The sequence below is a fragment of the Anomalospiza imberbis genome, chromosome 21 (assembly GCF_031753505.1).
Source record: "Anomalospiza imberbis isolate Cuckoo-Finch-1a 21T00152 chromosome 21, ASM3175350v1, whole genome shotgun sequence".
Lineage (NCBI taxonomy): Eukaryota > Metazoa > Chordata > Aves > Passeriformes > Viduidae > Anomalospiza > Anomalospiza imberbis.
In genome coordinates, this window is record NC_089701.1 from 7,777,806 (window position 1) to 7,805,675 (window position 27,870).

Below are 27,870 nucleotides of genomic sequence, written 5' to 3' on the forward strand. Positions count from 1 at the left end.
ATGGGCCATCACATCCTTGGTGAACATGGACATGGCCATGGCAGCCACCTCCTGCTCCTGCTGCCCCATCCCAGCTCTGGATGCACCTCTGAGCTGCTCTGTTTCATTCCTGTCTGTGCAGGTAGCAGGATGACCTCACTGACAGTCAGCCTCTGCTGTTTGGTCATTGCCTGTGAGAACCCCACTGCTCCCAGCATGTGCCTCAGCCCCTGGGAGAAGGAGGAAGAGGAAGAGGGATGGCCACGGCGGAAGTTGACCCTGCAGCCAGAGCCTAAACCCAATTTTGTACATCCGTGATTGTGAGATTTAAATGAGGAAGAAGTTACTCAATCAGAGGGTGGGGAGGCCCTGGCACAGGATGCCCAGAGCAGCTGTGGCTGCCCCTGGATCCCTGGCAGTGTCCAAGGCCAGGTTGGACAGGGCTGGGAGCACCCTGGGACAGTGGAAGGTGTCCCTGCCCGTGGAAGGCTCTTACAGACACCAGCACAGTCCAGAGCCGAGGCACTGCTGTCAGAGACACTGCCAGCACCCACTGGAGCTGATGGAATGTCATCCATGGGCTTCTCCTGCCTCAGGGACCAGAACTTTCCTTTCCCTGGCAGTGGAGCTGCTGCCCCTGCAGTGAGGGATGCCAGGGAGCTGTTCCTCCCCCCCAGCCCTGCTCCCCACTCCCCCAGCCTGCACAGATGTTTGTATTCTCTGCAGCTGATGAAAATATTCATTATCTTGTTAGCGGCTGCTGGCGGGGGAGGCGCAGATTTGCATTCCCACAGCTGATCCCGCAGCACACGCCACGGAGCTGCCACGCAGCAGCAGGGCTGTGCCCAGGCAGGGCTGTGTCCCTCCTGCCCTGCCCGCTGCCACGCTGCCAGGCAGGGAGCAGTGCCAGGGCCATGCACGTGCAGCACGGAGGACAGCAGGAAGATGGGAGAGGGATGGGGAGGAAGGGAGAGTGCCTTGGGGCGTGCTCTGTGGGTTGGGAGGCAGTGAGGAGCAGTGCTGGTCCCTGGGCAGGGGGATCTGAGTCTGGGAATGCTGCTGAGGTGTCTGTGTGTGTATGGCAGGGTTGTGTCTCCTGGCTTGGATGCTCCCTGTGGGACGGGAGGTGCAGGGTCTGGGGGAATGCTCATCCCTTGGGAAGGCAGGCTGGGACACAGGCTCTTCCTGCACAGAGCCTGCCCTGCCATGGTCATTCCACACTGACATCCCCTGACCCATGTCCCCACACAGCTGTCAGGGGGTTCCCTGAGGTCTTCTGAGTCCACCTGGTGAAAAGTTGATGGTGACACCCATAAGGATTTGGGAGAGAGGCCAGCAGTGTGCCCAGTGGCATCTTGGTTTGTACCAGCAATAGTGTGGTCAGCAGAACCAGGGCAGTGATTGTCCCTGTGTACTCTGTACTGGTGAAGGACACCTCAAATCCTGGGCTCACTTCTGGGCCCCTCACAAAAAGAAGGACATTGAGGTGCTGAAGTGTGTCCAGAGAAGGGAACGGAACTGGGGAAGGTTCTGGAGCACAAGTCCATGAGGAAGCTGGGGGTGTTTAGCCTGGAGAAAAGGAGACACAAGGGGCAACACTAAGAGGTTGGTCTCTTCTCCTGGGTGACAAGCAATAGGACAAGGTGAAACAGCCTCAGGTTGTCCCAGGTGATGCTTATACTGGATATTTGAAAAATTTATTCACCAAAAGTGGTGTCAAGCCCTGGCACAGACTTCTCAGGTCAGAAGTGAAGTTATAGCATCCTTGGAGAGATTCAAAAGGTGTGTGGATGTCACACCTGGGGACGTGGTTTGTGGTGGCCTTGGCAGTGCTGTGTTAATGGTTTGACTCAGTCTTAAAGGTCTTCTCCAACCTAAGTAATTCCCTGACTGTATGGACAGGAGAGGAGGGATGAGAGGTTGGCTCTGGATACTTGCAGAACCAGGAGCTGGGCTCTGCTCCCCTCCTGGCTTTGGCAGAGATGTGGTGATCCATGTGCCACCCCCTTCTTGTCACCACTCCCTTCATGGTGCCCGGCACTGCCAAACCTGCCTTCACTGTCCCAAGCTCCTGTGGCACCCAGGAGTTTCCCCTTTCCCTGTGCTGTGGGGAGCAATCCATGGGATGTCCTCGCTGGCCTGCTGGCCTTTCCCATCTCTGACTTTTATGATATTAATTATAATAGAGGTACTGCACAGTTAATCTGCATTATGAAGAGATGTGGTGGAGATTGGTTTTATAATAACAGCTTAGATTTATGGAGTACCTTTCATCCCAGGGGGTCCTTATTGGCTTTATAGCCTTGCAGAGAGAAATTGCTGCTTCTTCCTTCCTCATTTCACAAGAGCTGCAGCTGGGCCATGGGAGCACTGTACCCACTCAGGACACATGGAAATACAGGTTATGTTCAGCTGAAAAGCAAGAGGAGAGTGAAACAGGAGTGTTTGAGGCAGTAAATTGTGACCACATGACTTTAGGATGTGATAGCAGAATTTTTGCATCGTCTTATGTGTGCTGTGCTGGTCCCCATTAGTTGGGCTGTGGCTTTGTGCTGCTCACACCATGGGGCCCCTTCAGTGTCACCTCCAGGGACAAGGCTGACATTCAGCAGCCCGTCACTGCTCTTCCTTGCTAGTGCAAGCACTGGTTGATGGAGATTCCCCATGCAAGGACTAAATCAGCTTGACATTGACTTAGCAATGTGAATCCTTGCTCCAGGCAATGCAGTCAGGAGCAGTCACCAGCGTGGGGACATCTGAGCACTCCACAGCTATGCCAGCTGTCAAGCCATACCTGCTTCCAAGGTAGCAGCAGGGCTTGGATGCAGTCCTCAGTGCAGCAGGAAGTCTTGTCTTCCTCTTCCCCATCCCAAGTGTCCTCTCCAGAGGTGGAGGATTTGCTGTTCTGCCTGTTGCAGTGCAGCTCGTGACTGCATAAACCTGGAAACAAGTGCTGGGTTTGGGCTTGGGCCCCATCAGTTGTACCCAGTGTCCCAAAAGTGGTGGACAAGCTCTGCTGGGAGCCCTCCTGTCCCGTGTGGCATAATCCAGACCCCCTAAATCTTCCTCTGCATCTGGTTCCTGGGCGGCATGACCCGGTTTGGATGCTGGTGGCTCTGTGCAGAGGAAAGCTGGAGCAGGGGTTGGGGACAGGCCCAGCATCCCTCGCCCTCCTCCCTGTGCCTCAGCGATGCCCTTTGCTGCTGTGGTGCCCTGCCCCTGCCTGGGCTGCAGGAGGAGTGTCCCATGGGCTGCTGCCTTCCGTAACAACTCCCTGGAGATGAAAGCTCGAGGTGTTTGTGCCGGTTCATTTCCCCCCAGCACAGGCTGGAGGAGCCCAGCACAGGCAGAACAGCCTGCGTGCCTGGCCCCAGCTTTCCAGGGAATGCTGGCACTCGCCATCTGTGCCGTGCCCGTGGGCAGCAGGCAAACATCTGGAAGGTGTGGCAGCACTGCCACTTGTCATCAGGCACCCGGGGTGTGATGGCTGCAGAGCTGGGAGGAGGGAAGGGACATGGGAGGTGCTCCAGGCACCTCGCTGAGCCCAGGATTGAGGCTTGGCTCCTGGCACCACAGTTCCCTGGGAAGGTGGCAGGGGTGAGGTCACTGCAGGTGCTGTCACCTCACCCTGTGCATAGTTTTGTGGTTCTGTAATTAAGTTCACACACAGAAACACAGCTCTGCAGCTGCAGTCACAAATCCCAGCTATTTCTCCATATGTTCTGGCTGCCTGGCAGTGCTGCTGCTTGTGGAAGTGTCCCCTGCCTGGGCACTGCCTGCCCCTGTCCCTTGGGGACACCAGGTTGGTGATGGTCCGTGCTGGTAGAGCCACGGGCTGGCCAAACACCTTGCATGGGGACCTCAGACAGGCACTGGGGTCACCCTGGGCTGGGGATGGTGGCACAGGGTTGCTGGCACAGCTGGAGCCCACGCTGGTGTACGGGAGGTCTGGTATGGAGGGAAAGTGGGAGCAGTAACTGTGCTGAAATGACATTGTCAGAGTGCCAGCACATGAAATGTGTGGTGGTATTGCAGCCCTGCCATTGCCTGTGGCTGTTTTTCTTCTGCTTCTAATGACTAATAGAGAGAAGACAAAACAATTTCTATTAGTTTCTCCCACGCCGCAGTGGGTTTCTTATTTTCCAAACCTCATTAGAGTTTGTAATACTTGGTGGTAGTCAAGAGCAGTCCGAGTCACCCTGGGGGGAGAGAAGAACCAAAGAGATATGATGTGCAGCCCAGTATTAACACTGCTCCTGGCTCATTTCCAAGGTCCCTCCTAATTCCTTTCCAAACCTTTATGCCTTATCTTCATCTTAAAGGTTAACAATGAAGCTTAGGAGAGGGAAAAAAAAAATAAGTGTTTAAGATTTCAAATTGTTAAAGAGAATGGATGTGTGTGCTGAGTGGAGAGCTGGGTCTGAATTTACATTGGAAAGGCAAATATTAATATTAAAAGGCTGTGCTTGTGCTTCCCAGGGCACTGCAGCTGGGGTGTGAGTTTCCCTGGAAAACTGGGGCTGCTGGTGCACGGAGAAGCCATTGGCTGCAGGATGCTGTGCCCAAATCCCAGAGGAACTGGATGAAGTCAGGCACCAGCCTCCTCGGGAAGCCCCAGTGGGTAGTGCAGGCTCCTCTGGAGTCAGTGGGAGTTTTGCATTTGTTGCTTCCTTACAAACAATGCCAAGGAAAGTACAAGTACCAACAATGCCAGGAGGAGCAGCACTCGGGAAAGGATTGCAAACAGCACCCAAACAACCTGTGGGAGAGGATCCACAGCCTTGGCTCAGCTCAGCACTGGAATCTGCACCCACAGGACGTGTCCAGCCTGGCTCCAGCTCGCTCAGCTTGGACAAATCATTCCCATAGGGAAGCTGTGCCCAGGTCATCTCGCAGTGGCCACAGCCTGGTGGGCAGGAGCAACATGAGCTGCTCCAGGAGGTCTGTCTGTCGTCTTCTCCATCGAGTCGTAAAGAGCTGGAAGCTGCTGAACTTACGGAAGCTGACAAGGTCAGAGCCTTTGGCTGTCAGTGGTGACAAAGCTAATGCAGGGAGACACCGTGAAGAGCAGATACATGGAACAAGACATGGATCCTCCTGGCAGGTTCTGAGCAGCTCCAGCCCCTTGCAGATGGGCAGATTTCTCTCCATCCACAGGTGTTGGGCATTCCCCAGACCTTCCACTCAAGGAGGGATGGCACACAGCCCAGATGTGTCATGGTGGCCCTGCTACCAGGTCCTAGGCTCAGGACAAGGCTGTTGAACCACTGTGAAGGTGGGCAGGCCCTGGCACAGGGTGCCCAGAGCAGCTGTGGCTGTCTCTGGGTTCCTGGAAGTGTCCAAGGTCAGGTTGGATGGGGCTTGGAGCAACCTGGGACAGTGGAAGGTGTCCCTGCCATGGCAGGGGGTGGAACGAGATGAGTTTTAAAGTCCATTCCAACCCTGTTGGAATCACAAATCTGTGAGCCTGCGATTCTTTTGGTTTTCTCCAGCCACGGGTGTTTCTGATTCTGTGTTGCTTACAGCTTCTCCATCTCTCCTCTCAGAGCAAATTCCTTTGTGTTTCCTTTAGAAATGGCTTCAGGAGGGGATGCACTTTTTCTCCATGGAGGTGATTCATGAACCTCACGTTCACTCTCAGTGCCACAGTGGTGGGCACCACGGCTGAGTTCCCTTCAGTGCTCAGTGGCGTTGCTGAGCCTGTGTGGCCCTCAGGAGGGCTGTAGTATCTGGGGGATGTTGGGAGATGCTCTGTGGGAAGATCAGGTTCAGTGTTGGCAGAGCACAATGCTGATGGGAGCACAGGAGCTCCCAGCCCCATGGAGGGTTTTGGGGCTCAGCCTGGGGCAGTGTGGAGGGGATGGTGCTGAGCAGCAGCCGTGCAGACACCTCACACCAGCCCCGGAGCACCAGGGCTTCTGTGCCCCAGCACTGGTGTGATTTACCTCCTGAAACACCTCAATTTAAATGCTAATTCTCCCTGAGCCAGGGGGTAAGGCAGCTATTGGATATTGTCAGGCTGTTTATTGCTGGCACTGAAGTGGGACAGGCTGGGGACATGGACGAGCAGCACAGGGACAGGTCCTACCCACAGCATCAGGGGCTGCTGGAGGGATGATATTGGTGCTCTGCTTTTTCCCTGCAGCCTGGTCCAACCACGCTTCATTGCAAGTCGTGGTTAAGGCTGAGAACTGGGGAACTGAAGGGGCTCCTGAACCTGGCAAAATCCAACTGGTCTCTCCTCTTTTATCGTGTCTCGTTCTACAAGAGTGAGGCCTCGCTGAAATTAATGCTGAGTAAATTTGGAGTAACTGCTGCTTCACCCGGTTTGCATTAAACCTTTATAATTCACCAGGGCCTGAGGTCATGGAGACATGCTGGGGGAGATTTACAGTGTGCTTACCTTCTCCTAAGTGGCTGTGGCAACAGGACACCCTCTTTTCTGTTTCCCAGTGTCTCCAGATCCTTTTTTTTTTTTTTTTTTTGGTGATGACAAGCTAAAGGGAAGCTATTTCTCAATGTCCCAGTGTCAGACTGGGCTCTGCTGATCTTGCAGCCACCCCAGCAGGCAGCTTCTCCAAGAGAAATTTGGGTGAAAAGCTGGCACTAAATAGCCTCAAATCCATCGTGTTCTCCCCGAGCCATTGTGGGACAGAAAGAGGTAAGATTAATAACTAATTCTTTGCCAGAGCAGGCATCCTCTCAGGCTTGCATAGCAGAAAGGAGTAGTCACTTTGCTGAACATAAGCTTGCTGGATGATAATGTGATTAACATTTGTAGCTGTGCTGGCTCAGATAAGGGTAATTAAATCTCACGCTTCAGGGCATAAGCTAATCACTTGTGGGGTCACTTTATATATAATAATTATATATTTACCCCTTCATGAATATACTTGGCCAGGTGCTGAGGTGCAGGGTGTGCATCCGCTGTCAGTGTTGGGTGGAGGCAGGAAGCCCCATGCCAGCTGATGCTTGGAATGTGCAGTGGGAGTTTTACAGCTGCAAGGAAGGCTTGGTTTGCACAGTGCATCCTCAAGGCCATGTCCTGGGGGAGCAGAGTGCCAAGGGAGGGAGCCACAGCTGACTGAGCTGAAGAGGAGAAGCTGCTCCTTCGCCCAGCGGTGTTGCTAACAGGAAAATGAAATGCATATCAGCCAGCAGCTGACCTTTCCCTGCTGCAGGCCAAAATCCCACTGCCAGCTTGGCTGTGGCTTTGAGCATCTCAGCAAGGAGACATGGTGCCCCAGGGCCAGCAGAACTGTGCCCTGGAGCAGAATCCAGCAGCCGTGGCCCAGTCCTGGAAGGCCACAACACTCCACCTCCTCCCCAGGGCCTGCACTGAGCTCTCCTGCTCCCCCCAAACCCCATTTTGCCCTGGGATATTGGTCCTTTCTGGAGGCTTCTCACGAGCAGTGAGAGCTGCTGCCAGCACTGCGGAGTGCAGCGATGCAGCCCAGCGCTGCAGCACGGCTCTGCTGCATGACCTTGGCTGTGCTATTAGAGGTCACAGTCCCCAAAAACACAGCTGGTTTGTGCATCTGTCTTCAGGAGGACAGGAGAACAGTGGCACAGCAGGCTCTTGCTGCCTGAGCCCTGCTCCTGGTACCTGAGCAGCCGCTAATTGCTGTCACCCCAGCAGCACCCCGAGATGTGGGAGCTGCTCTCAGCTGTGTGTCACCCCAGGCAATGGGTGCATTGTGGGACTCGGCTGAGGATACACCAAGTGTCCATCAAAGCCAGGATTTTGAACTCAGTTTAATCCAGATGGCTGCCTTCCTCTTCAGCCCACCCTGCCAGTGTTCTAGCTCGCTAAAGCCTTTGGCCATTTGACCTCTCCCAGCATCAGGCTCGTTTATAAGGAATCAGTTCCCTCCAAGGCAGGCACGTGCTCTGGGTCAGATGCTGCTGGGAGAAACTGCATTTCCTTGTGTAATGACTCAATATCTGCACAACGCCTTGGGAGATGCTCAGATCCCCAGCAGGAGAGCACTGTGCTGGGGAGTGGACTCCGTGTGCATCACGCTGGAGAGAGCTGCATGCTCACTGCTCCAGTGAGTCCTGGACAGCTGTTCTACTGGGAAGATGCCAGGAGCAGAACAAGAGACACAGGAGGATGTTGTGGGGCTGGCAGGTTTGTCTGCATCCTGCCTGATCCCACTGGACCCCCACGCCTGGCCCTGCACCCCTGCAGAGGTGCCAGTGGCTCGGCTGTGCCCCAGCTGGAGGCACATGTGGCAACACATGCATAGGGTTGCTGTCACATTCCTCCCCTCATCCATGTCCCTGCCCCTTGCACAGAGCCCGCTGGCTTTGATCACAGCTTCCAGAGAGCAGAAAAAGTCTGGCAGGAACTCTTTTGTGCCTGCACAGCGAGCAGCGTGCAAGCCGCAGGGTTATTAAGAAGGCCCTGTGGAAGAGGAGCTGCAGCCCTCTGCCAGCTGCCAATCCATGGAATGCTGTGCCCTGGGCACACCCCAGCAGCCGTGGGCCCTGCCTGGCATGTCCCCATCGCCATCCTGCCCCTGCAGTGAGGACTCTGCAGAGGGACAGTGCTGTGCCCAGACCCTCTGCCCAGCAGGTGCTCCCCCTGCATGGCTTTGGCTCATCCCTGCCTTGGGATGGCAGGGAGCAGGGGCCTGGAAGTGGGGAGAGCTGGAAGAGATGCAGGAAGGGTTTGGTAGCTAGAATGTATCATGGAAGTGCTTCTGAAGTCCTGCCTTGCACTGCTGCTCCCTCCCATGATGGAAGCACATTGTGGGCATGTGCCCACTCCTTGGCTCCCACTTGCCCCTGTTTTTTCCTTGGCCTTTTGAGTGTGGAACAGTTAAATAAATGGATAACAAGAGTGGTCCTGCAGAACGTGGCTGTTCAGTAAATGCCTTCTTACAGAGGCAGCTCCTCTGAGCAGCAGCTGCTCTCTGTGGGTCCCCTCATGCCTCAGCTTCTCCCTCCTGAGCTGCCCAGGCATAGGCCACAGCCCCCGGGGCTGTCCTGCCTCATGGAGGAGCTGGGATATGCCCAGGGGCAGCTGTTCTACAGGCTCATGGCATGGGTGGGTGTTGCTGAGATGGTTCAGGTGGGGGTAGGAGGAGATGCTGCCTCCTTGTGTCTCCTCTGCCCAGTGCCAGGGTGCAGGGCGCTGGATGAACATGAGCTTCTGGCACCTGTCATGCCATCTCTTTGTGTCCCTTGGGGTATGCCAGGTCCATCCCCTCATGTGGGACAGCACTTGGGAAGGTTCCACCAGCCTCCTCCTAGGAATCCTGATCTTCTCAGAGGTGGGATATGGGGCTGGGCAGGCAGGGACCCTCCTGGCCCCTGTGCTCATCCTGGTGCAGGATGGGGAGCTGACCTGTCAGGACAGGGACAGTCCCACGCTCCAGGATGGCAGGCAGGCTCGGTGCAGCTGCATCCTGCTTTTCCATCACACTTCTCAACAGCTTTGGGATTTGGCAGCGTTGATGTTTTCCCTTTTCTGCAGAGGCAGAGCAGCAAAGACACCAACATGCTTCTTCCCCTGTTCCCTACCAAGCTGCTTTATTTTGCAGCCCTGTTTCCCACCACCCACATGGCTCCCAGCTCCGGCAGTAATTGCAGTTCCCCATTTGGAATTGCTGCGACAGCAAAGGGCTCAGAGCAGCAGAACATTCCACCATGGGGATCCCGTGCCCAGCGGGATCAATCGGAGATTTGTGAGCACACTGTGAGTGAGAAACTTTTCCCCTCAGAAAAATAAAGCACTTTTTTTTTTCTTTTTTGCACTGAGGCAGTGCAGAAAGTGAGGCTCCTGAGATGCAGTCAGGTGCTGGTGGCTCTGAAATGGGGGTGTAGCATGAGGCAGGCTGCCTGTGCAGCCAGAGAATCATGGAATGGTTTGGGTTGAAGGGACCTTAAAGATCATCTTATTTCAACCTTCTTGCCATGGGCAGGGACACCTTACACTAGAGCATAGTGCTTAAAGACCCATCCAGTCTGACTCTGAACACCTCCTGTGCCCCGCTCATGTGTCCCTACCTTCAAATGCTCTGCTCTTGTCCTGCCTTGGGGCTGGGAACATCCCCAGGCTGGTTGCACAGGCCTATGGCTTCCTGCTCACCTCTGGTGCAGGCTGCAGTGGCCACATCTTGGCCTCAGAGCAATGGGAGGATCCCAGGGAAGTGTTCCCTGAAATCAGCATCTCGCTGTGCTGGGACCCATGGAAGTGACCAGGGCGTCCCCACTTGTGAGATGACCACAGGATGATGGATCATCCCCCAGGCACAGGCTACAGGGTGTAAAACCAGGGAAGATGAGTGAAATCAGCCACTGTTTAAAGGAAAATATATTACAAAAAATGCAGCTGGGGCAGGCTGTGCCAGTCTGAACCTCCCCCAAGCTCCTGGGGCTGACCTGATTTTGCAGGAACCTCCCTTTCTTCTGCTCTGCTGCCCTTTTGTCTCCACACCCGGAGGATGCAAAGCCTCCTGGCCTATATTTTGGCTCTAAGATCAATATTTAAAATCCCCCCTCCTGTTTCCTTGGCGCAGGCGCGAGGCATTTCGCTTACCGGGGGAGGTTTGTCTCCCAGAGACCTGTCTGTTCACCATTTCAAATAATTTCCCTGGTACCGTTGTTCTAGAAACAATTCATTAGGGGCCTATTATACAATGTTATACCTGCCAAGGTTAGAAAAGATCCTGCATGTGTGGTAAAATTGTACTGTGAGCTGTACACGAGAGTGGGGTTTTTTGTGTCTGTCTGTAAATTATACTTCTTTTGCCTTTTGGAGAGCGAGTCACTGGGGGGTGGGGGAAAATGTAGAGGTCGTGATGCTCCCTGGGGAGCCCCAGCAGGGCTTGGTCACTGTCCACATGGAGATGCTGCAGGTGTGGAAAGGGGCAGTTTTGAGGGGTAGCAGCCATTCCTCTTTCCTTGCCCCCTCTCCAGGGGCCCACTTTGAAAATCTGGGCCAAACCCAGTGGCCGGGTCCCCAGGCTGAGAGCAGTTCCATATTTCTGGAGCACTAATGGAGCTGCATTCCCTGGGGAGCTCATTAAACATCATCTCAGAGGGCTGCACAGCCAGGCTGGCTGGTGGGGAGGCTGCAAACCCCATCCCCTGGCAGGGCTCCTGCTCGAGGAGATGTCCCCCACCCTCCTGAGCCTCCTGTCCCGGTGCCACCAGGGTGGCTCAGCTCCACTGCCCGGCCATGCCCTGCATCGTTGCTTTGCAGTTGTCTTTTTCTCATTGCAGGGAGAATAACTTCATCAAGGACTTCCCCCAGCTGGCCGACGGCCTCCTGGTGATCCCTCTGCCCGTGGAGGAGCAGTGCCGTGGTGTGCTCTCGGAGCCCCTTCCCGATCTCCAGCTCCTCACAGGTACGAGCTGCCCCTGGGGTCAGTGTCCCAGGGGAGAGCCCAGGAGGAACAACCCCTTCTCCCACCCTGGGTCCCAGTGTGATAGCTGAGGGGCATCATCACCTTTCCTATGTGCCTGGGGCAGAAATAATCTGAGGGATGTGTGAGTCCATCGCAGCATCATCTCCATCCCTGTGAGCTCCTGGCAGTCACAGCCATCCCAATGCTGGTCCTGCCAGCAGTCCTGGGACCCCACAGCATCACCACTGAGGTTTCCAGCCCTTCCACCACCCCATTTCTCACCCCTGCAGCACGTAGCAAGGTGGGAGGGAGCATTAAGCATTCCCCAGAGCATGGTCAGCAGTGTCACCCACCTGCTTTGTCTTTGCAGGGGACATCAAGTACGACGAGGCCATGGGGTACCCCATGGTGCAGCACTGGCGGGTCAGGAGCAACCTCTACAGGGTGAAGCTCAGCTCCATCACGCTCTCTGCAGGTGAGGGATTCCAGGGGCAGGGAGATGTGTGTCTGCATGGGTGGGTGGTGGTTTTCTGCCCCAAGCATCCCACTGACATTTCCCACCTCCATGCTCTGTTCCCAGTGCTGCTGCAAAGGCAGGCAGGGAGATTCGCCTCTTTTTTTACAGGGGGAAAACTGAGGCAGGGAGTTTTATACAGCAAGAGGGGAGGTCAAAGCCAGGAGGAAGCCAGCAAGCAATGAGCAGGAAGGATTTGTTTTGGGGTGGCTGTGTGTATACAAAAACCAGTCAGTCCCTTAAAAAAGGTGGTTTCAAAAGGAACCAAAGCACTTGGAAAAGCAGGTCATATAAAGCAGGGAGTCACAGATGAAGAAGGGGTGGGTGGGAGGATTCTGCAAATGTCAAAACATTTCACTGCCACGTTTTTACAGCTACACATTTTGTTTCAGAAATGCTGAAACACTTTGTTGCGACCTGAAATGTTTTGCCTTTTCGTTTCAAAATAGCATTTTTTATTTAAAAATCAACGAGTTTTTAAATGGAGAAAGAAAGAAAAAAAAAGATTTAGTGCTAACAGGCTGCACAGCCCCAAAATGAAATAACCTGCTCAGAGCTGAAAAAAAAATATGTGGGTTCGTTCAGCTCAAAATGAATTCTCCTGGCTTTTTTATTAAAACAGCCTTCTCTTTCAATAAACCAACCAACCAACCAGCCAGATAATCTCATTTTGGTGACAGTTATGACGTATTTTCTTGCAGTATGTTTTCAGTTCCACCACTGAACCAAAACGGTGCTTTCAGCCAGCTCTAAGTGATGCTGAAGTGCTGTGAAGTCATCAGTGTCTCCAGGATATTTCACCTCCATAGAGCAGCAAGGTCCATGTCCTTGTCCCCTGCCAGAGGTCCCTGCTGTCTGCATGGGTGTTGCTCAAGTGATGCCTTGACCTTTGCACATCCATGGAGCTGCCACCAGCCCAGCCCTGCATGTCCCTCTGGGCTGTCTCCAGCTTTCCTAAAAATAGTTGTGCTGGGTGTTTGCACTAGGTATGGAATATCTCTGGTCATGGATACAGCCTAGCAAAGGCCAAGCACATCTTCTGTGGAGAGTGTCAATGATGTGTCAGCAGGCTGAAGAGCAGATGAGCTGGCAAGGATGGAGGTTTTGTGTGTGTGTGTGTGTGTGTGCACGTGTTCACGTGCACATCCCTGTAAAATTATCTGAGAAATCTCTTAGGAAGAGGAATCACAGAAGGAAGTCAGAGCCACAGCCCGGGGTAATAACAGGTTGTGGATTCCAAAGGATCAGGTGGAGGCAAAAGAGGAGGAACTGCACCCATGTGGGGCCTTGTATGACCTGATCAGGGAACCTCTGGGGCTCCTTCTCCTGGGTTGTGGCTGCCAGCCCTGCCTGGCTGACCTGTCCACCCCCTGCCTCCCTCCCACAGGCTTTGCAAACATCCTGAAGATCCTGAACAAGGACAGCAGCCGGGAGGAGCTGCTCTCCTTCATCCAGCAGTTTGGCTCCCACTACATCGCGGAGGCGCTGTACGGCTCCGAGTTCAGCTGCACCATCCACTTCCCCAGCAAGAAGGTCCAGCAGCAGCTCTGGCTCCAGTACCAGAAAGGTGAGGAGGGTGATGGGAATGGGCAGGGGTACAAACATCAGGTGTCATGTGCTGGTTTCCATCCATCACCCCCTTTCCCATGCATACACCATCACCATGCTGGCAGGCTCAGGCAGGAGGCTTGTCCCAAACTGAGTGCCCAGTGTCAGGTGGCACGTGTCATTTGGCAGCATCCCTGAGCCACCCTGCCTGCTCCTGCCCTTCAGCTCCCACACTCTAGCTCCATCCTTGCCCAAGGTGACCCCCTTCCCCACGGTGGCCCTCTCGTGCCCGGGGTCAGCTGATGGAGATGTGACATAAATGAGCTGTCTCAGAATGGCTTTGTTTTATTGCTTGTGACAATGACAGTCTTTAAGGAAGTGCATTAAATCAATAGCAGACTCATTGTGCTACACCATAAATAACGAGACACATCATTAAACAGGGCAATAAACTTCAGGACTTTGAAGTAATACAATTAGGTTATGTTTATAAAAACTCCCTTATCGCTGTAGCCTTCCATTTGCCAATTCATCTCTCTCCTCCAGGGAGTTGGGGATATGCCCTGGATCTGATATTTTTCTATTCAAAATTATCTGTGGTGTATCACAGAGCCCACCTTAGGGCTGATGGTGACAGAGGTCATCAGGGCATTTGCATCCTGCTCTGGTGCCACTGCCAGGAGCAGCCTCGCTCCCTGGAACCCAGCAGAGAGAGGTGTTCTCCCACACACCGCCTCCCTTGCTCTTGGCTCATTTTCTTCTCTGTTTCCCCAGTGTAGCTGGTATTGTAAGCATATTTATAACACCCTGTGCTCGTTTGTTTGGGTTTTAAATAGTGATAAATGAAGTTTGCCATAGCAATGCCCCTGTTTAGCAGGAGAAGGCACGTGGAGGTGGGTTGTTTATGTACTCATGATGTTATTAATCACTCGGGAGCACTCCCTGCAATCCAGGGGCAAATGTGTTGGTGGGGAGCAGACCCCATGGTCCCAGTGCCATCACCTGGGACCAAATCAAAGCCAGACAAGGGTTTCTTAGGAGAACGAGAGGTGGGAATGAGAGGCAGCTGCTGCAGTCCAGGCCTGGCACAAGCATTGCTGCTGGTCCACGATGCTGGGGCCAGAGGGGACATGAACAGTGCTTGATCTGGTGGTGAAATATCTCCCATTCCTTCACTCTCACCTCCCCATGTCAAGGACAGCAGTGGCTCAGGGCTCAGCCACAAATCTCTGCGGTGACACAGGGCCTAAAGGCAAAGCAATGCCTCGGTGACAGAATAATTTCCTTTTTAGTCCATGGTATGCAGCTGGCCGAGGTGGATCCCTCGCTCCCCACCTGGGTCCTGCCCCCACTCCCGGAGCTGTGCCTGGCTGCCCTGGCATTTGTGGGGCATCCAGAGCATCCTTTCCCAGTGCCTGTGAAGCACCAAAGCACTCATGGTGCTCCAGGGATCCCCTGAGGGTTTGCATGTAATGCCTGGACATAAACTTTTCACTCCTGATTGTGCAGCATTTGGGCACCAGGCTGGCCCCAACCTTGTGTTTTGTGCATGGCTCCATCTGTGGCTTTGGTAGCTGATGGGGTCGGTGAGTTTGAACTTTGGGGCTGTGGGCAATGTAGAGATGGCCAGTGTTGTATTCAGCTCTTTGATGGTCAGAAAATGCTCTTGGAAGGACGTTAAGGATGTTCAGGACTCAGGGAGATCAGCTTGTGGACAGAGAAAGTGTCATGGGAAACCCAGAGCTCTGTCCCAGGGAAACCCCACTTAGCCAAGAGAAAGAGCTTGCTGTTCATGGTAGATGGATTTTATTCCCAACTTCTCTACTGATTTGCCCTCATTTTGCCAGCGACATAAGGCAGATAGGAATAAATAGCTCCAGCTAGACAGTTCTGGATGCCTTCTCCACTCAGAACATCTCTGGCTTGCCGAGCTCCCTGCTGCTCACCAGCCCGTTCTGAACTGCTCAGTGAGCACACATATGCATCAGCTCTAATAAATATAAAAGTAGGGCCAGAATAACTGTAATTTGTTAGTGGACAAAACAGGTCACAAGAGGAGGGAGAGAGGAGAGTCTCAAGCTAATTGGAATGGCACCAGCTCTGAGAAAAACGCACATGATGGGGTGTTTGCAGCACCGCACAAAATTATTTTAATATTTTAATCAACTTCATAAATCAATCGCCGGGCCTCAGGAGGAGGCCTTCAACAATAAAGGCACAATCTGCACGTCAAGCCCTAATTGAAAACATGGTCTTGAAGAGAAGCTCATGCTGCTGGTGCCAGGGCAGGCCCTGGCTCTGTGCCGGCCTGGAGCTGCCCCAGTGCCTGTGACGTGGGTCAGGATCTGCAGAGCTGTCCCCCCTGCCAAGGGCAGGGACAGGGATCCGCCTCTGGCCAGGGACAGCACAGAGCAGGCAGCCTGCTCTGCCTGGAGCAGTGACAAGTGTTCCCTTCCTCCTGCAGGTGGATGAGGAGTGTGTGGGGGGAAATGAGGTGACAGAACAGCCTGCCCTTGTTCCTAAGGGTTTGCAGGAGTGAATCCTGCAATGGAGAGCCAGAGGCACGGTGGCACAGCTGTGGCACACCCAGCACTGCACTCCTTCAGGGCAGGCATCCCCCAGGGAGCATCCCCCAGGCTCCCTCACAGGAACAGCCTCAGTCTGCGAGCACACCAAAGCAAATTTTGCTTCATGCAGAGTGATTAAAAGCCCATATTTTGTGCTGCTTGCTCTGGCTCTGTGCAGCCAAGCAATGCTTTAACACATTGAGTGGCCTCCAAGCAGGGACCTTGAGATCGACCCAGCCATTGATCTGTGCCATGGGAGCCTGCATCGGTTTTCATCCCCATGGAGCCAGCATTTAACGCTGACGGCGCCTCATTAAGTTGGTAGCAGTTGTGTGAGGACCTTCATTTGGCAACTGGGACAAACATGATGTCTCCAGCCAGCTCTAGCTGTGTGTAAGAATGTGCTGGGCCTGGTGGGACAGAGGGAACCGGCTTTGTCACAGTGGTGCAGTGGATTTCTGGAGAAACTACTGTGGAGATCACCCTGGAGTGCTGGCTGCTGCTGAGCAGTGTCTCCATGGCACCCACACTTCTTCTTTTTCTCCATTCTGTCCCCACAGTCACGAGGTTGGGGTGGATGAGGTGGTGGGAGATGATACAGCCAGGACAGCTGACCCAAACTGGGCTATTCCTCACCACACAGTGCCATAATAATAAACCTGGAGGTGGAGGCTGGGAGTCACCCCACCTCAGAGACTCAGAAATCATACCTCAGGAAAGAGAGTGATCCCTCCATCCAGCAAATCCCCCTGCTGGGAACCATCTCATTCACTGATAAAAGTTCATCAGAGAGCTGATTGCTCTGTGGTTCCTTGTTCTGGCTGGTGAGGAGGAGGAGAGCTTGCTTAGGGAAGGGGAAGAGCTGCTCTGAGAGCAAAATCTGACAGCCCTGGTGAGATTTCTGCAAGAGCTGTTCCGGTTTGGTTATTCCCACTGGAGAAGCCCAGCTGGGAAGCAGGAAGGGATGCTGATGGGCTCAGGATGTGTGTGCCTGGGTGGGGGCGATCCAGAGGGGTTCACTGCCCAGCTGGGAGGTTACTGCAGGTCTGCAGTGAGGGAAATGTTTGTTTTTCTTGAATTTCCTATGATCTCTAGATAGAGTTTCCTTGGCTGAGGTTCCCTAGCCCTATTGAGTGCTCAGCAAGCTCAGCCTGTGGCTGCTGCAGATGGGAAAGATGTTCATGTTCCCTCCCAGTAATCGATCATTTATGGGAATAGTCCGTGGAGGGGCTGAGTTGTGGCAGGTCCTGTCACATTCCCTAAGCCTTTCTGCTCCCTGCCCTCCCCAGTACTTGCTTCTCTTCTCCCAGACCACATTCCACTCACATTTACCTGTAAGAGGTGACAGCGTTCATGCTTTCTTGTGAGCTCAGCAGTTCTGACAGATCTTCACAAATATGCTTCACAAAATTAAGGATAGAGCCTGGGGCTCTGCTAAAATAGCAGTCCATATTCCTCTGAGTGAGGCCTGTAGCTCCCTCCTGTCCTTCAGAGGCTCCATTTGTCTCCCTTCAGGTCTGATACTGCCATTAACACAATTAAGATTGAACTAGTCTGCAGGAACCTTTAGTTTTCCTTTCTGAGATCAATCAGGTGCATTAAGAAAGCTGTAAAGCTACTTTTTTAGCTGTTAAAGGACATAATGGGTTTCCCTTATATGTGCTTGGTCAGAAGTAGAACACATAGAATTTCGCTGGTTTTGAGGTTTGTCCCTATGTACAACCACTCTATTACCTTTTTAACACTCTTAATTGCTTGGTTGATGTCATTATTTCAAACCCTCAGATTTCAACATTTTGTTCAGAGGAGGTACAAGCAATCTAGTTGGTTGTCATGAAATTTAGTTTAGACAAAAACATGTGCTGTGAGTAAGTCTGCTAAATGACCTTATGCCCTTCTCATTGTAATCCAGAATTGCCAGGCAAATTGAGTAATTAGTTGTGCAAAATGAAATAACTTTAAATCCTCACATTGAGTAATGACCCAGAAAAATCACTTAAGCTATACAATAGGAACAACTCAAAGCATCTGGCTTTATTTTTACTTTTGTAGCTCTACCCCCTTTGATGAGGAACAGGCTCTCCTCCTCATCCCTTCATTCCCTGGCTCCTAGTTTTGCCCAGAACAATGTCCATGGCTCAGCTGTTCTGCCCTAAGAAATCCAAACCTGTGATAAAGCTACAGGGTAGGTCTAACAGCACCACACGACAGCTGTTCTGCAAGGGTTGAATAATGTTTGATAAACAGAAATTCATACCTGTTTAAAGAGCTGAGATGAACCCAAGTGATTAAATCCTTCACCCAGATCAGCCAGGTGGCTGCAGAGGGAGGGGAGGACCTGCATGTGTTGTGGATGTACCTGCTGAGGAAATGTCCCTGCTGAGCATCCAGGAGCCCCTCTGGCACAACCCGAGCTGGGGTCTACAACCCCTACACTCAGTCACACCAGGTTTCCACACCAGTTCAGCTCCCACGGCAGAGTTTTGATCTAAAAATAATTTAGTCATGGTGCAACATCAGAAGAACAGCCCGAGCTGGTGCCTCCAAGGAGGGGGATTACAAACAGAGGAAACCCAGGTGTTTTATACCCTCACAGTGGAAGTGCACCAGAGTCTGAGGTTTTCTAGGTGAGCCCATGGCTCCTGATGTGTCCAGTCACCTGGCTGCACCACAGGTCCCCACTGGCAGACTATGGATGAGCCAGGGACACAGGGGATGGAGTTTTCAGCCATCAGTTTTATTGTTGAGCTCCTGGAGCCAGGGAACTGAAATCAGACTTCTGAAACATCAGGTGACAAGGGAGATATTGCCCTTGAGGCAGTGTGAGTTAAGGTACAAAACCACAGCATTTGTTTATAAGGTGGGTAGGGAAGTGTCAGGAGAAGTTCCACGAGCCTGCCAGGATCAGATTTATCCTTGGCAACCTGACACATAAAACGGGTCTTGTAGCCACTGTGCTCCCAATCTAATCCCCACTGGCTGTAAAATCCAATCTGCCACTGAGGGGAGAAGATGAAGTGTTTTAATAAGAAAATGAGCCGTTTGCAATGCACTTTTAATTGGATCAATTTTTCCTTTATTACACAATCTTTAAAAACCAAACACATACGTATGACCAGACAAGCTCTTCCTCCAGATACAGAGCAGGAGCCAAACTATTTCAACATAATCCTTAATTACTCCATTTCACCTCGTTTGGCAGATGGTCATGACACTGTGTGGGAGCACCACAGCAAGTAGAGCTCTGTAAAATCATCTCACAGTCAAGTCTTGTCAGGGGATGTGCAGACCCTGGGTGAGGGACAGCAGGTTTTCTTTTTCCCTTTTCTCCCTGAAACCTCAGACTGGAAGAGCTGCAGGCAAGACAGAGCTGACTGCAGTGTCCTGGCCCACCAGTGCCTCACAGGGTGGTGTTATTTTTCTTAATCCTCTGAGTGAGAAACAGATGACAGACGTTTTGTTTGAACTCTGTAACCAGGAATAGGCTTGAGTAACCAACTGCTCAGTTTACTACACCAGCTTTTAATTTTTTCAAAATTTTTTTCAAGCACTCCAGGAAATGTTATTGCTAGTAGTAGTTGTGCTGTTTATTGCAAAAAAACCAAAAAAAAAAAACCCCAAAAAACGACAAAACAAAAAATCCACGGGAACAGAAAATTACAGAGGTACATATTATCATAGATAATATTGCTTTAATTATTCAGGTCCATGGTAGCCTCCTATGTGGAGCAGTTCTTGGAAGCAGGAGAAATGTTTAAAAGAAACCAGAAGGAGAGGAACTGCCATTGCCATCAAATTGGAAGAATGCCTTCAGTTACAATGTCATGAACTGCAGCACAGCCCAGTAATCATCATCACCTCCCCAAAACACATATTCAAGATGAGAAAGGCTCCTCAAATTGCTGTCACATGCCTTGGGCAACTGCCCCCTCCCACCCAAAAAAGAGAAGCAGAGAATGTGAATAGCAGTGTAAAAGTTGGTAGCCTTGGCAAGCACACGGAGCAGCTCAGGAGGGGAGCTGGGTCCCCTGGGCTGCCTCAGCACCATTAACCACCTCGTGTCTTAGCTCCCTTCTCCACAAGCTTTTTCCAGTACATTACAGCACGAGAAATTGGAAGTTGCCCTGATGGAAATTCTATCACACAGCTCTGTTTGTGTGCTTACTCCTTCAGCACTAGCTGAGCTCAACAAAGAGAGGGGAAAAAAACCCCAAATCCCACCAAAACCTGCTTCCAGCGTTTTTTTCTGCAGTCCCTTTAACTGCCAAACATCCAGCTAGAGCAGCAGCAGCTAACCAACCTGTTCCTCTTTGCTGTTTTCAGCAGGGAAAAGTATATGGGCTTAAAAAAAAACAAATCACCTGTTGCAAACATTGTAGGACAAGTAGCAAACAATTTGCTGGAGCATGGCAGCCACTGTAAAATCAGCTTTTTTATTGTCTGTCGTGGCTCCAAATTTGCAACTACGTTGTTGATGGCAACAAATAAATGCACTGCAGTGTAACTATTATCTGTGGCAGATTAACATGCTACCACTGTGCCCTATTTAAATGCATCTTTCCTTCAATAAACTATTCTGGGCGAGCAGCACCACACTGAGGTACACATTTATCAGCCAGGAGAGCAGCACTGTGGGGGCCTTGGTTCACACAGCTGCAGTTTTGTGCTTCATTTGGCCCAAAGCCTTGATGAGCAGAAACGCTGGTGCCTGCTGGTGTCGTAGAAAAAAAAAGAATTACCAAAAAAAAAAAAAAAAAAAAAAAAAGAGAATTAAAAAAAAAAAAATCTGAGGAATGTAGCGTTTTGCTGTGCAAGGGAAAAAAAGGCAGTGTATCAATGGATGTGTTCCCAAATCTTAAAAAAATAGAAGTGAAATAGTCCCCCCTGCCCATCCCTATCTCAGAAGTGAGTAACTTGCACAGAGGAGGTGCAGATGAGTGGAAAGCTATTGCTAAATGCAGTGGTCTGGAATGCAGAGTAGTGAACTGCAGGTGAACATACAATACGTTGCATTTAATCTCATTTCCTACAATCTCCCATTCTTATTCCCCCAGCTCTTCCCCTCTTCCCCAGGAAGTTTTAGATATCAAATAGAGCTTCCAAAGACAGTTTCCAGGATACATTTAATAGTAAAACAACAGTAAAAAGCAACCCTAGGTTTCCCCTCTTTTTTTTTTTTCTCCAGCCCCCTCCCTTTTTACCCCCTTCTATCTAGCAGAACTCTGATTACTAATAAAACCCCTGTCTTCTTACAACTCAGGAGTAAAGAGGGCAATTTTCTGGCTCAGCTCGGTTTCCCACGATTGCACAGTACTCACTTCACACAGAACAGACACAATTCACAAATGGCACGATGGGGCAATCTCCTGAACACCAGAAAAATGGGAGAGACAACCCTGCCTCGTCAGGTTGGAAGCAAAGCTTCATCTCCACGCGGCTGAAGTGGCCATTTCGTTTTATGCAGTGCTGCAAGCACAAATTGCTCTCTCTAGGAGTTGCCCAGACAACTGCTACCCAGTTCCTTGCAAGTACCACAGGATTGCCTCTGCTAGTTCTCTAAGGGAAGGTGATTTAGAGCAGTCAGTCAGTGTTTATGGCACAAAGAAAGACACAATGGTTGAAGCTGGAAATGTAGGAGTTGTGTGGCATAAGGAGGTGAAGAGGTTTATGGAGTTACAAGTCACAAGAACCAAGACTGCAAAGGATGGATCCTTTCCATCGCGCTTGTTCTTACTTGTATGGATTTTATATAAAAAAGAAGAAGACCAACACCACCACCACAAAAGCTAATTTGTTTCTAAACACAGAACATGATGACCTCTATGCCAAATCCCCTTCAGTTATAGCACAATCTTCCTGAAGGCTTGACACTGGTTCCAGTCGGATTGTGAGGAGGCTGCAAGAATCTCCGCTGCCAAGACAGGCTTTGTTTACAACCAAGCCTTTAAGGGGTGGAGTATCTTCTCAGGTGGTAACTGTAGATCTTAATGCAATGATCCCAACAGTCCAGCACCAGCAGCTGCCCTTTAGGAGTAACAGCAATACCCACTGGGCAGGTGAGTCCTTCCCGAATTAGGATGTTGTAGCCGCCTCCTTTAGGAAAATGCAGGATTTCCTTACGACTGCTGTCAGCTACGATCAGGTCTCCCCTGGAATCAACACACATCCCAGCAATGCACCTGAAATCCTCATTCTCAGAGAAGAAATGGCTAATCTGGCGTCCCAGCTGCCCATCTGGGCTGACGGAGCCGATGGAGAAGCCTCCTTCCAAGTGGTGCTCGTACTGCCGGTTCTCCAGGTTGAGCCCCAGCCCCTGAGTGAAGTAAATGGTCCCTTCAGCGTCGCAGGTGACAAACTTGGGGCGCACGGCGCTGCACAGGCAGCTGTACTTCACCACCCCCATGCCACGGTCCACGGTGAAGCACCAGAGCTTCCCCCCTTCCACGTCGGTGACGACGAACTGGCCCGAGGGCAGCGCGGCGATGCCCCAGGGCTTGCTCAGCTGGCTGCGGTGACACGCCACGCAGTGGCCATCCATGGTGTACACCTTGACAGAGTTGTCGTAGCTGTCTGTCACACCGATCAGCCCGTGGCAGTTCATGGTGACAGAAAGGGGGGTCAAGTTGGGCAAGTCTGCTCCAAGGAAACTGAGCACAAAGCTGTCGATGCCACTGGGGCTCCGGCGGATCTCCTTCAGGAAGCCCTTGCGGGTAAAAACTTGGATTCGGAAGTTGCCCCGGTCTGCCACAAGCACCTCGCCTTGGCTGGTGACGTGCAGGCTGACAGGGAGGTTGAACATCCCTGGCAGGCTGCCCTTGGAGCCCATCTTCTTGATGAAGGAACACTGCTGGATGCTCGTGGCTGCTTCAGGCATCCTTGGCTTGGCTGGCGAGGAATGGGGGGTGCAGCTGGGCTCCTCTTGCACCACGTCAGGCTCCCTAAATGGTACAAAGGAGGGTGCTGCATTTTCCATGAGAGATTCCTCCACGTTAACGGTCCGGGGTTTCTTCACCACCTGCCCAATCTGCAGTGGTCCCACATGGCTCACCTTAAGGAGTTCCACCTCTTGGAGAGTCAGCTCCCTCGGCAGACTGTTCGTCAGTTCTGGCTCTTCCTCGTCTGCTGCCTCCTCCAGGAGAGCTATATCCCCCTGCTTTATTTTGGCAAGGAAATAGTCACAGCGAGACATTATCTGCACTTCTGCTAAGTTCAGCAGGTAAGCCTGCTCTTCCATCACCTGGTTATTTATCTTCTCCACTTCAGTCAAAGAGGTAGTGAAGAACTTGCGTGACCTGGCCAGTTCTTCCTGGATCTTGCGCTCCTCTTTGCTGTACTCCTGCAGAACCGCTTTGTATCTGGATTGCAGGTCTCTTGAAACATCCTCCAGAGCAGCTTTCCTTTTCTGAAGATCACCCATGAGCTCTCGAAGCCTGGCAAGCCTCGTCCCAAATTCCCTCCTACGCTCCTCAGCTGCCTCTTTGATAGCCATGACTCTGTGTCCTGGGGGCATGTGCGAAGCCTCCTTGCACGGCTCACACAAAACCAAGCTACAGCTCTTGCAAAAGTGTCTTGGCAGCCTCCTCCCGCAGACCTTGCACATGAGAAGTCCCACCACTTCCCCCAGGCCAGCCGTGTCGATGATCTTCAGCACGGTGAGGTTGTCAGTGAGCTGAGCCAAGCTGGTGATCCGCGTGATCTTGCTGCAGAAGGGGCACCGGATCCCGTTGATGCTGTTTGCCAGGAGCTTCTCCAGGCACTGCTTGCAGATGGTGTGCCCACAGTGCAGCAGTTTGGGCCTCAGGTGCTCCTCGGTGAAGGACTCCATGCAGATTGGGCACTCCAGGACCTCTCGCAGCGCGTCCGAGTTGAGATAAGGGGCGGCAGCCATGGTGCTCCGAGGCAGCTTTATCCAGCACAGTGCCTTGTGCTCACATCTATTCCAAGGTGCTCCGATTCTGTCCAGGAAGAAAAAAGGGAAATGTGATTTATGTCACCACCAGCAGTTATGTATACATGCAATTTATTTCTGACTTATCGCCGAACCCTGCAGAAAAAGAAACCCAGTTAGCTTTTCCATGTTGGGAAGGATGGATTAGTCATAGCTAATCTCAGGGTGGGCAAATTTCAAAACTAACTTGCAGCTCCCAGTGCGATGAATTATTCACTTGCAAAATTTGTAAAGAAGCACTGAAAGAAGTGTAATGGCACCAATATGGAAGCCCAGTAGATATTGATGACTGAATCATCTCCTCATGGCACCCATCTCCTGCTGCCAAGCCTCTGAGTTTACATAATTTACTGAAACCCAGGGAGATTAAACCAGGCATTCAAAATGTTGCACATCAAAGAAGGAACCAGATGGTGCGATGCTTTAGGACATTAATAGATCACCTCTGGAGACCTGCATTCAGATGTGACATCAGATACCAACAAAATAAATGTGCTCGGTTCACTCTGCTTTGCTAGAGAGCCAAAACACATTTTCAAGGTTTCATATATTTGCCAGTAAGTGAAAGTAGCAGGAATGCTCTGTCAGCTTCCACTAGTTCTGGGGGTGACTGTGCATGCTGAAAACACACAGAGAAGGTTTGATGCCAGTGCATCTCAGTAACCTCTGCCACACTGCACCATGTTTCATGGCAATTAAACACAGCTCAGGCAGGTATTAGCAATAATGGACTTAACACAATCTGCAAACATCTGAACTCCAAACATACTCCCAGTGTTCACTGTTAACTCCTGAACTCAGCTTAACTGCATTTAATTTCTCCTCGCTTCACAATCTCGCAACGTTGACCTCGTTCTTGTCCCCTGGTTCAGTTTTACACCGCTCTGGTTGCTGCTCAGCTTCAATCCAGGTTTCTCCACCCTCACATCCCTCCCAGCAGGGAGCAGATCCCAGCAGCTCTCCTGCCAAAGCAGCCATCCATTCAAAGGGAACAGAACAGGGCTCACATCATTAAGTTATTATTCACTAGACTGGGTTTCAAATCCTTTGTTATTGTACTGCTTAGCCACTAAAAAATAGGGAAGAAAACCTTTCTTCTAGGGAAGAGGAGGAGGAGAAGGAAGTAGTTAAGTCTTTGAAATGAAGAGACAGAGGCAGAGAGATGTGAACACACAGCTCTCTCTGAGAAATGGCTGCATGCACACATTCTCACTTCCCTGCTGGGTCTGCTGCCTTTCTCTTTGGGAAAGATTCTGTGTATTTCAGTTTGCTGTGTGTTCCTCTGCCGAAAAACAACTGCAAGGAAGAAAAGATCTTTATGCTCATACAGAAAAGAAAGAAAGCCCCCTAATTTTAATTTGTCAGCTGCAGTTCAGAGTCCTTTAAAGCCTGTATTTCAGGAAGGGATTCAGTGGTGTGGCAGAATCTTCTGGCACCATGCTGGGGTTAGCATGACAGCAGCAAGTTGAGTAGCATGGCCCTGGCCCTGGGGAAGCAGAAACCTGGGCACTGCCATGGAGAACAGAAACCTTCCTCTGAGGGAGGAAAAATCTGTGATTTAAAATGATTTTAAAAAATGAAACACAGGATACCAGGTTCATTATTCCTACTTTCCTTGGAAACATGTCAAAAGACTCGCTTAGGAAAGGACGAGGGAGCAGCACAGGCACCAAGTACTGAGAGTTATACTAAAAGCTACCTTTAAAACAAATATTTTCATTAAAGAACAACGGTAGATGGGATTTTCACTCAGGTTGGGCTTTTAGAGAGCTGATTTGTATGACATTCTTTTCATATATAACCCCCTTTATCGGAATGTCAGCATGCCCTCAGTAATGGGACATTATTTTTTCCTTTTATCTCCCTCTCACACTCGGCTGTGCCTCCATGGAAGTTTCCTTAACAGCGAGTTGTTCTTGCGTGTCGGTCCCTCCCGGGGCAGTTCCTCTGACGCAGAGCAGGGTATTACAGAAAGCCTCAGCTGAGGATCAAGCCCATAAAACCGTGAATTATGCGACTTTGGTTTCCTTACATTCGTAAGAAATTTCCTGCCGTGGTTTCTCTTGTCACCCGGTAGTTTTTAGTGAGTGTCTGCGGCGAGAACACCGGCTTCACTTGTAATTCAGAGCTCGTGTCATTAACGAGGGAAAATAATGGGGAAATGCTGCAAAATGAGCAGCACAACAACAGAACCAGGAGGACAAGCCCTGGGTTTGGGTAGGTTTCACTGGAAAGCCCAAGGTTCTGGGTTGGAAGGACCTTAACGACGAGCTGACTGCAGGCCTGCCGCGGGCAGGGGGAACGCGTTCCAGCGGCCAGGCTGCTCCCGGCCCTGGGCACGGCAGGGCTGGGGCGGCCCTGGAGCGGCCCGTGCCGGGCTCTGTCCGCACAAAGCACACGCCCCGCTCCGCCTGGCCGCAGCCGTGGGGTCAATGGCAGCCGGGCGGGCGGGGCCCGCTTCCAGCCCGCTCTGCCTCGCCCGGTGCCGGGGGGGGACGCAGCGAGGCGGCCCCCTCGCTCCCACCGCTCAGCGCGGCGGGGAGCGCCCACGCCGCGGGGCGCGGCCCGGCGGCCCCCTTCCAATCCCCTCCATGCCATTCCCTCCATGCCATCCTGTCGCCCCCGTCCCCTCACGCCGCCCGCCCGGGGGTCCCGCCGTGCCCGCCCCGCCCTGCAGGGGGCGCCGCCGCCGCCGCGGCCCCGCGCGCGCTCCTCACCTGCCGCCGCTCCGGGCCGCGCCGCTCCCGGCGTGCGCCGCGCGCCGCGCGTCACGTGAGCGCGCCCGCGGGGCCTGCCGGGAGATGGAGTCCGGGCGCGCCGCGGCGGCTGGCGGCGGGGGGACACCGGGGGGATACTGGGGGGATACTGGGGGGACACCGCGGGGAGACCGCGGAGACACCGGGGGGATACTGGGGGGACACCGCGGGGACACCGGGGGGACACCGCGGGGACAACGCGGGGACACCGGGGGGATACTGGGGGGACACCGCGGGGACACCGGGGGGACACCGGGGGGACACCGCGGGGACACCGGGGGGACAACGCGGGGACACCGCGGAGACACCGGGGGGACACCGCGGGGACACCGCGGGGACACCGGGGGGATACTGGGGGGACACCGCGGGGACAACGCGGAGACACCGGGGGGACACCGGGGGGACAACGCGGGGACACCGCGGGGACACCGCGGAGACACCGTGGAGACACCGGGGGGACATGGACATCGCGGAGACACCGGGGGGACACCGCGGGGACACCGCGACACCGGCACGGGGGGGCTGTGGCGGAGGGGAGGGACCCCGGCTCGTTTTGAAAGGAAGGGTTAAAAGTAACAAAGGGGAAGCAGGAATGTGTTTTCGGATTTGGGGTTTTGGTTTTTTTTTTTTTTTTTTTTTTTTTATTCCCTTTTTTTTTTTTTTTTTGTGTCATTCGCGGGTTGCTCGCTGCCCTTTCCCTGACCAGGCAGTGCTGCTGCGGGATCAGCCCCTTCCCCTTCTCTTTCACCTTCCCTTTCCCCTTTCCCTTCCATCTCCTTTCTCTACTCTTCTCCTTTCCCTTTTTCATTTCCCTTGCCTTGCATCCCCTTCCCATTCCCCTCCCCTTTTCCTTCCCATTTCCCTCCCCTTTTCCTTCCCATTCCCCTCCCCTTTTCCCTTTTTCTCTCCCCTTCCCTTCCCCCAGCAGGTTCCTGAGTGTTGGATGGGTTTTGCATCACCTACTGAACATGTGTGCTTCTCGTTTCAGTAGACTCCGGGACAAAAAGGACTATTTTTGGGTCCAGCTGCAGTGTGAGAGGCTGGCAGTGGTAGCCAGAAGCAGGGATTTGGCCACTGGCCTATGGCTGGGCTCTGCCCCGTGTTTCCTGGAGCCAGTATCACCATCAGGAGCACCAACCCCATCCTAACCCCATTTTTGCTTGGATGTCATGAATCTGCTTTAGGGGTGGCAGAGAGACCC

General features: G+C 52.5%; 2 protein-coding genes across 3 annotated transcripts in view; one reads left to right on the plus strand and one right to left on the minus strand.

The window, feature by feature from the left end:
• Positions 1-27,870, plus strand: part of ASTN2 (astrotactin 2) — a 319,829-nt gene that overhangs the window by 191,469 nt on the left and 100,490 nt on the right. The window contains 3 exon segments of the mRNA XM_068211459.1: positions 11,212-11,336; positions 11,707-11,811; positions 13,238-13,417. Coding sequence (XP_068067560.1) covers positions 11,212-11,336; positions 11,707-11,811; positions 13,238-13,417 — 410 coding nt within the window.
• TRIM32 (tripartite motif containing 32) lies at positions 19,019-26,672 on the minus strand. Of its 2 annotated transcripts, none has more exons than XM_068211460.1 (3): positions 26,631-26,672; positions 19,582-23,920; positions 19,019-19,548 (listed from the first exon to the last, which is right to left on the minus strand). In XM_068211460.1, the coding sequence occupies exon 2, from the start codon at positions 23,851-23,853 to the stop codon at positions 21,910-21,912; it is 1,944 nt and encodes a 647-aa protein (XP_068067561.1). In that variant the 5' UTR covers positions 23,854-23,920; positions 26,631-26,672; the 3' UTR covers positions 19,019-19,548; positions 19,582-21,909. The 2 variants fall into 2 exon arrangements, with proteins under 2 accessions (XP_068067561.1, XP_068067562.1); XM_068211461.1 differs by lacking the exon at positions 26,631-26,672 and adding an exon at positions 25,946-26,071.

What these genes read in the sequence shown, in the direction of transcription:
- TRIM32 (XM_068211460.1), bottom strand. Translation starts at nt 23,853, where the DNA reads ATGGCTGCCGCCCCTTATCTCAACTCGGACGCGCTGCGAGAGGTCCTG.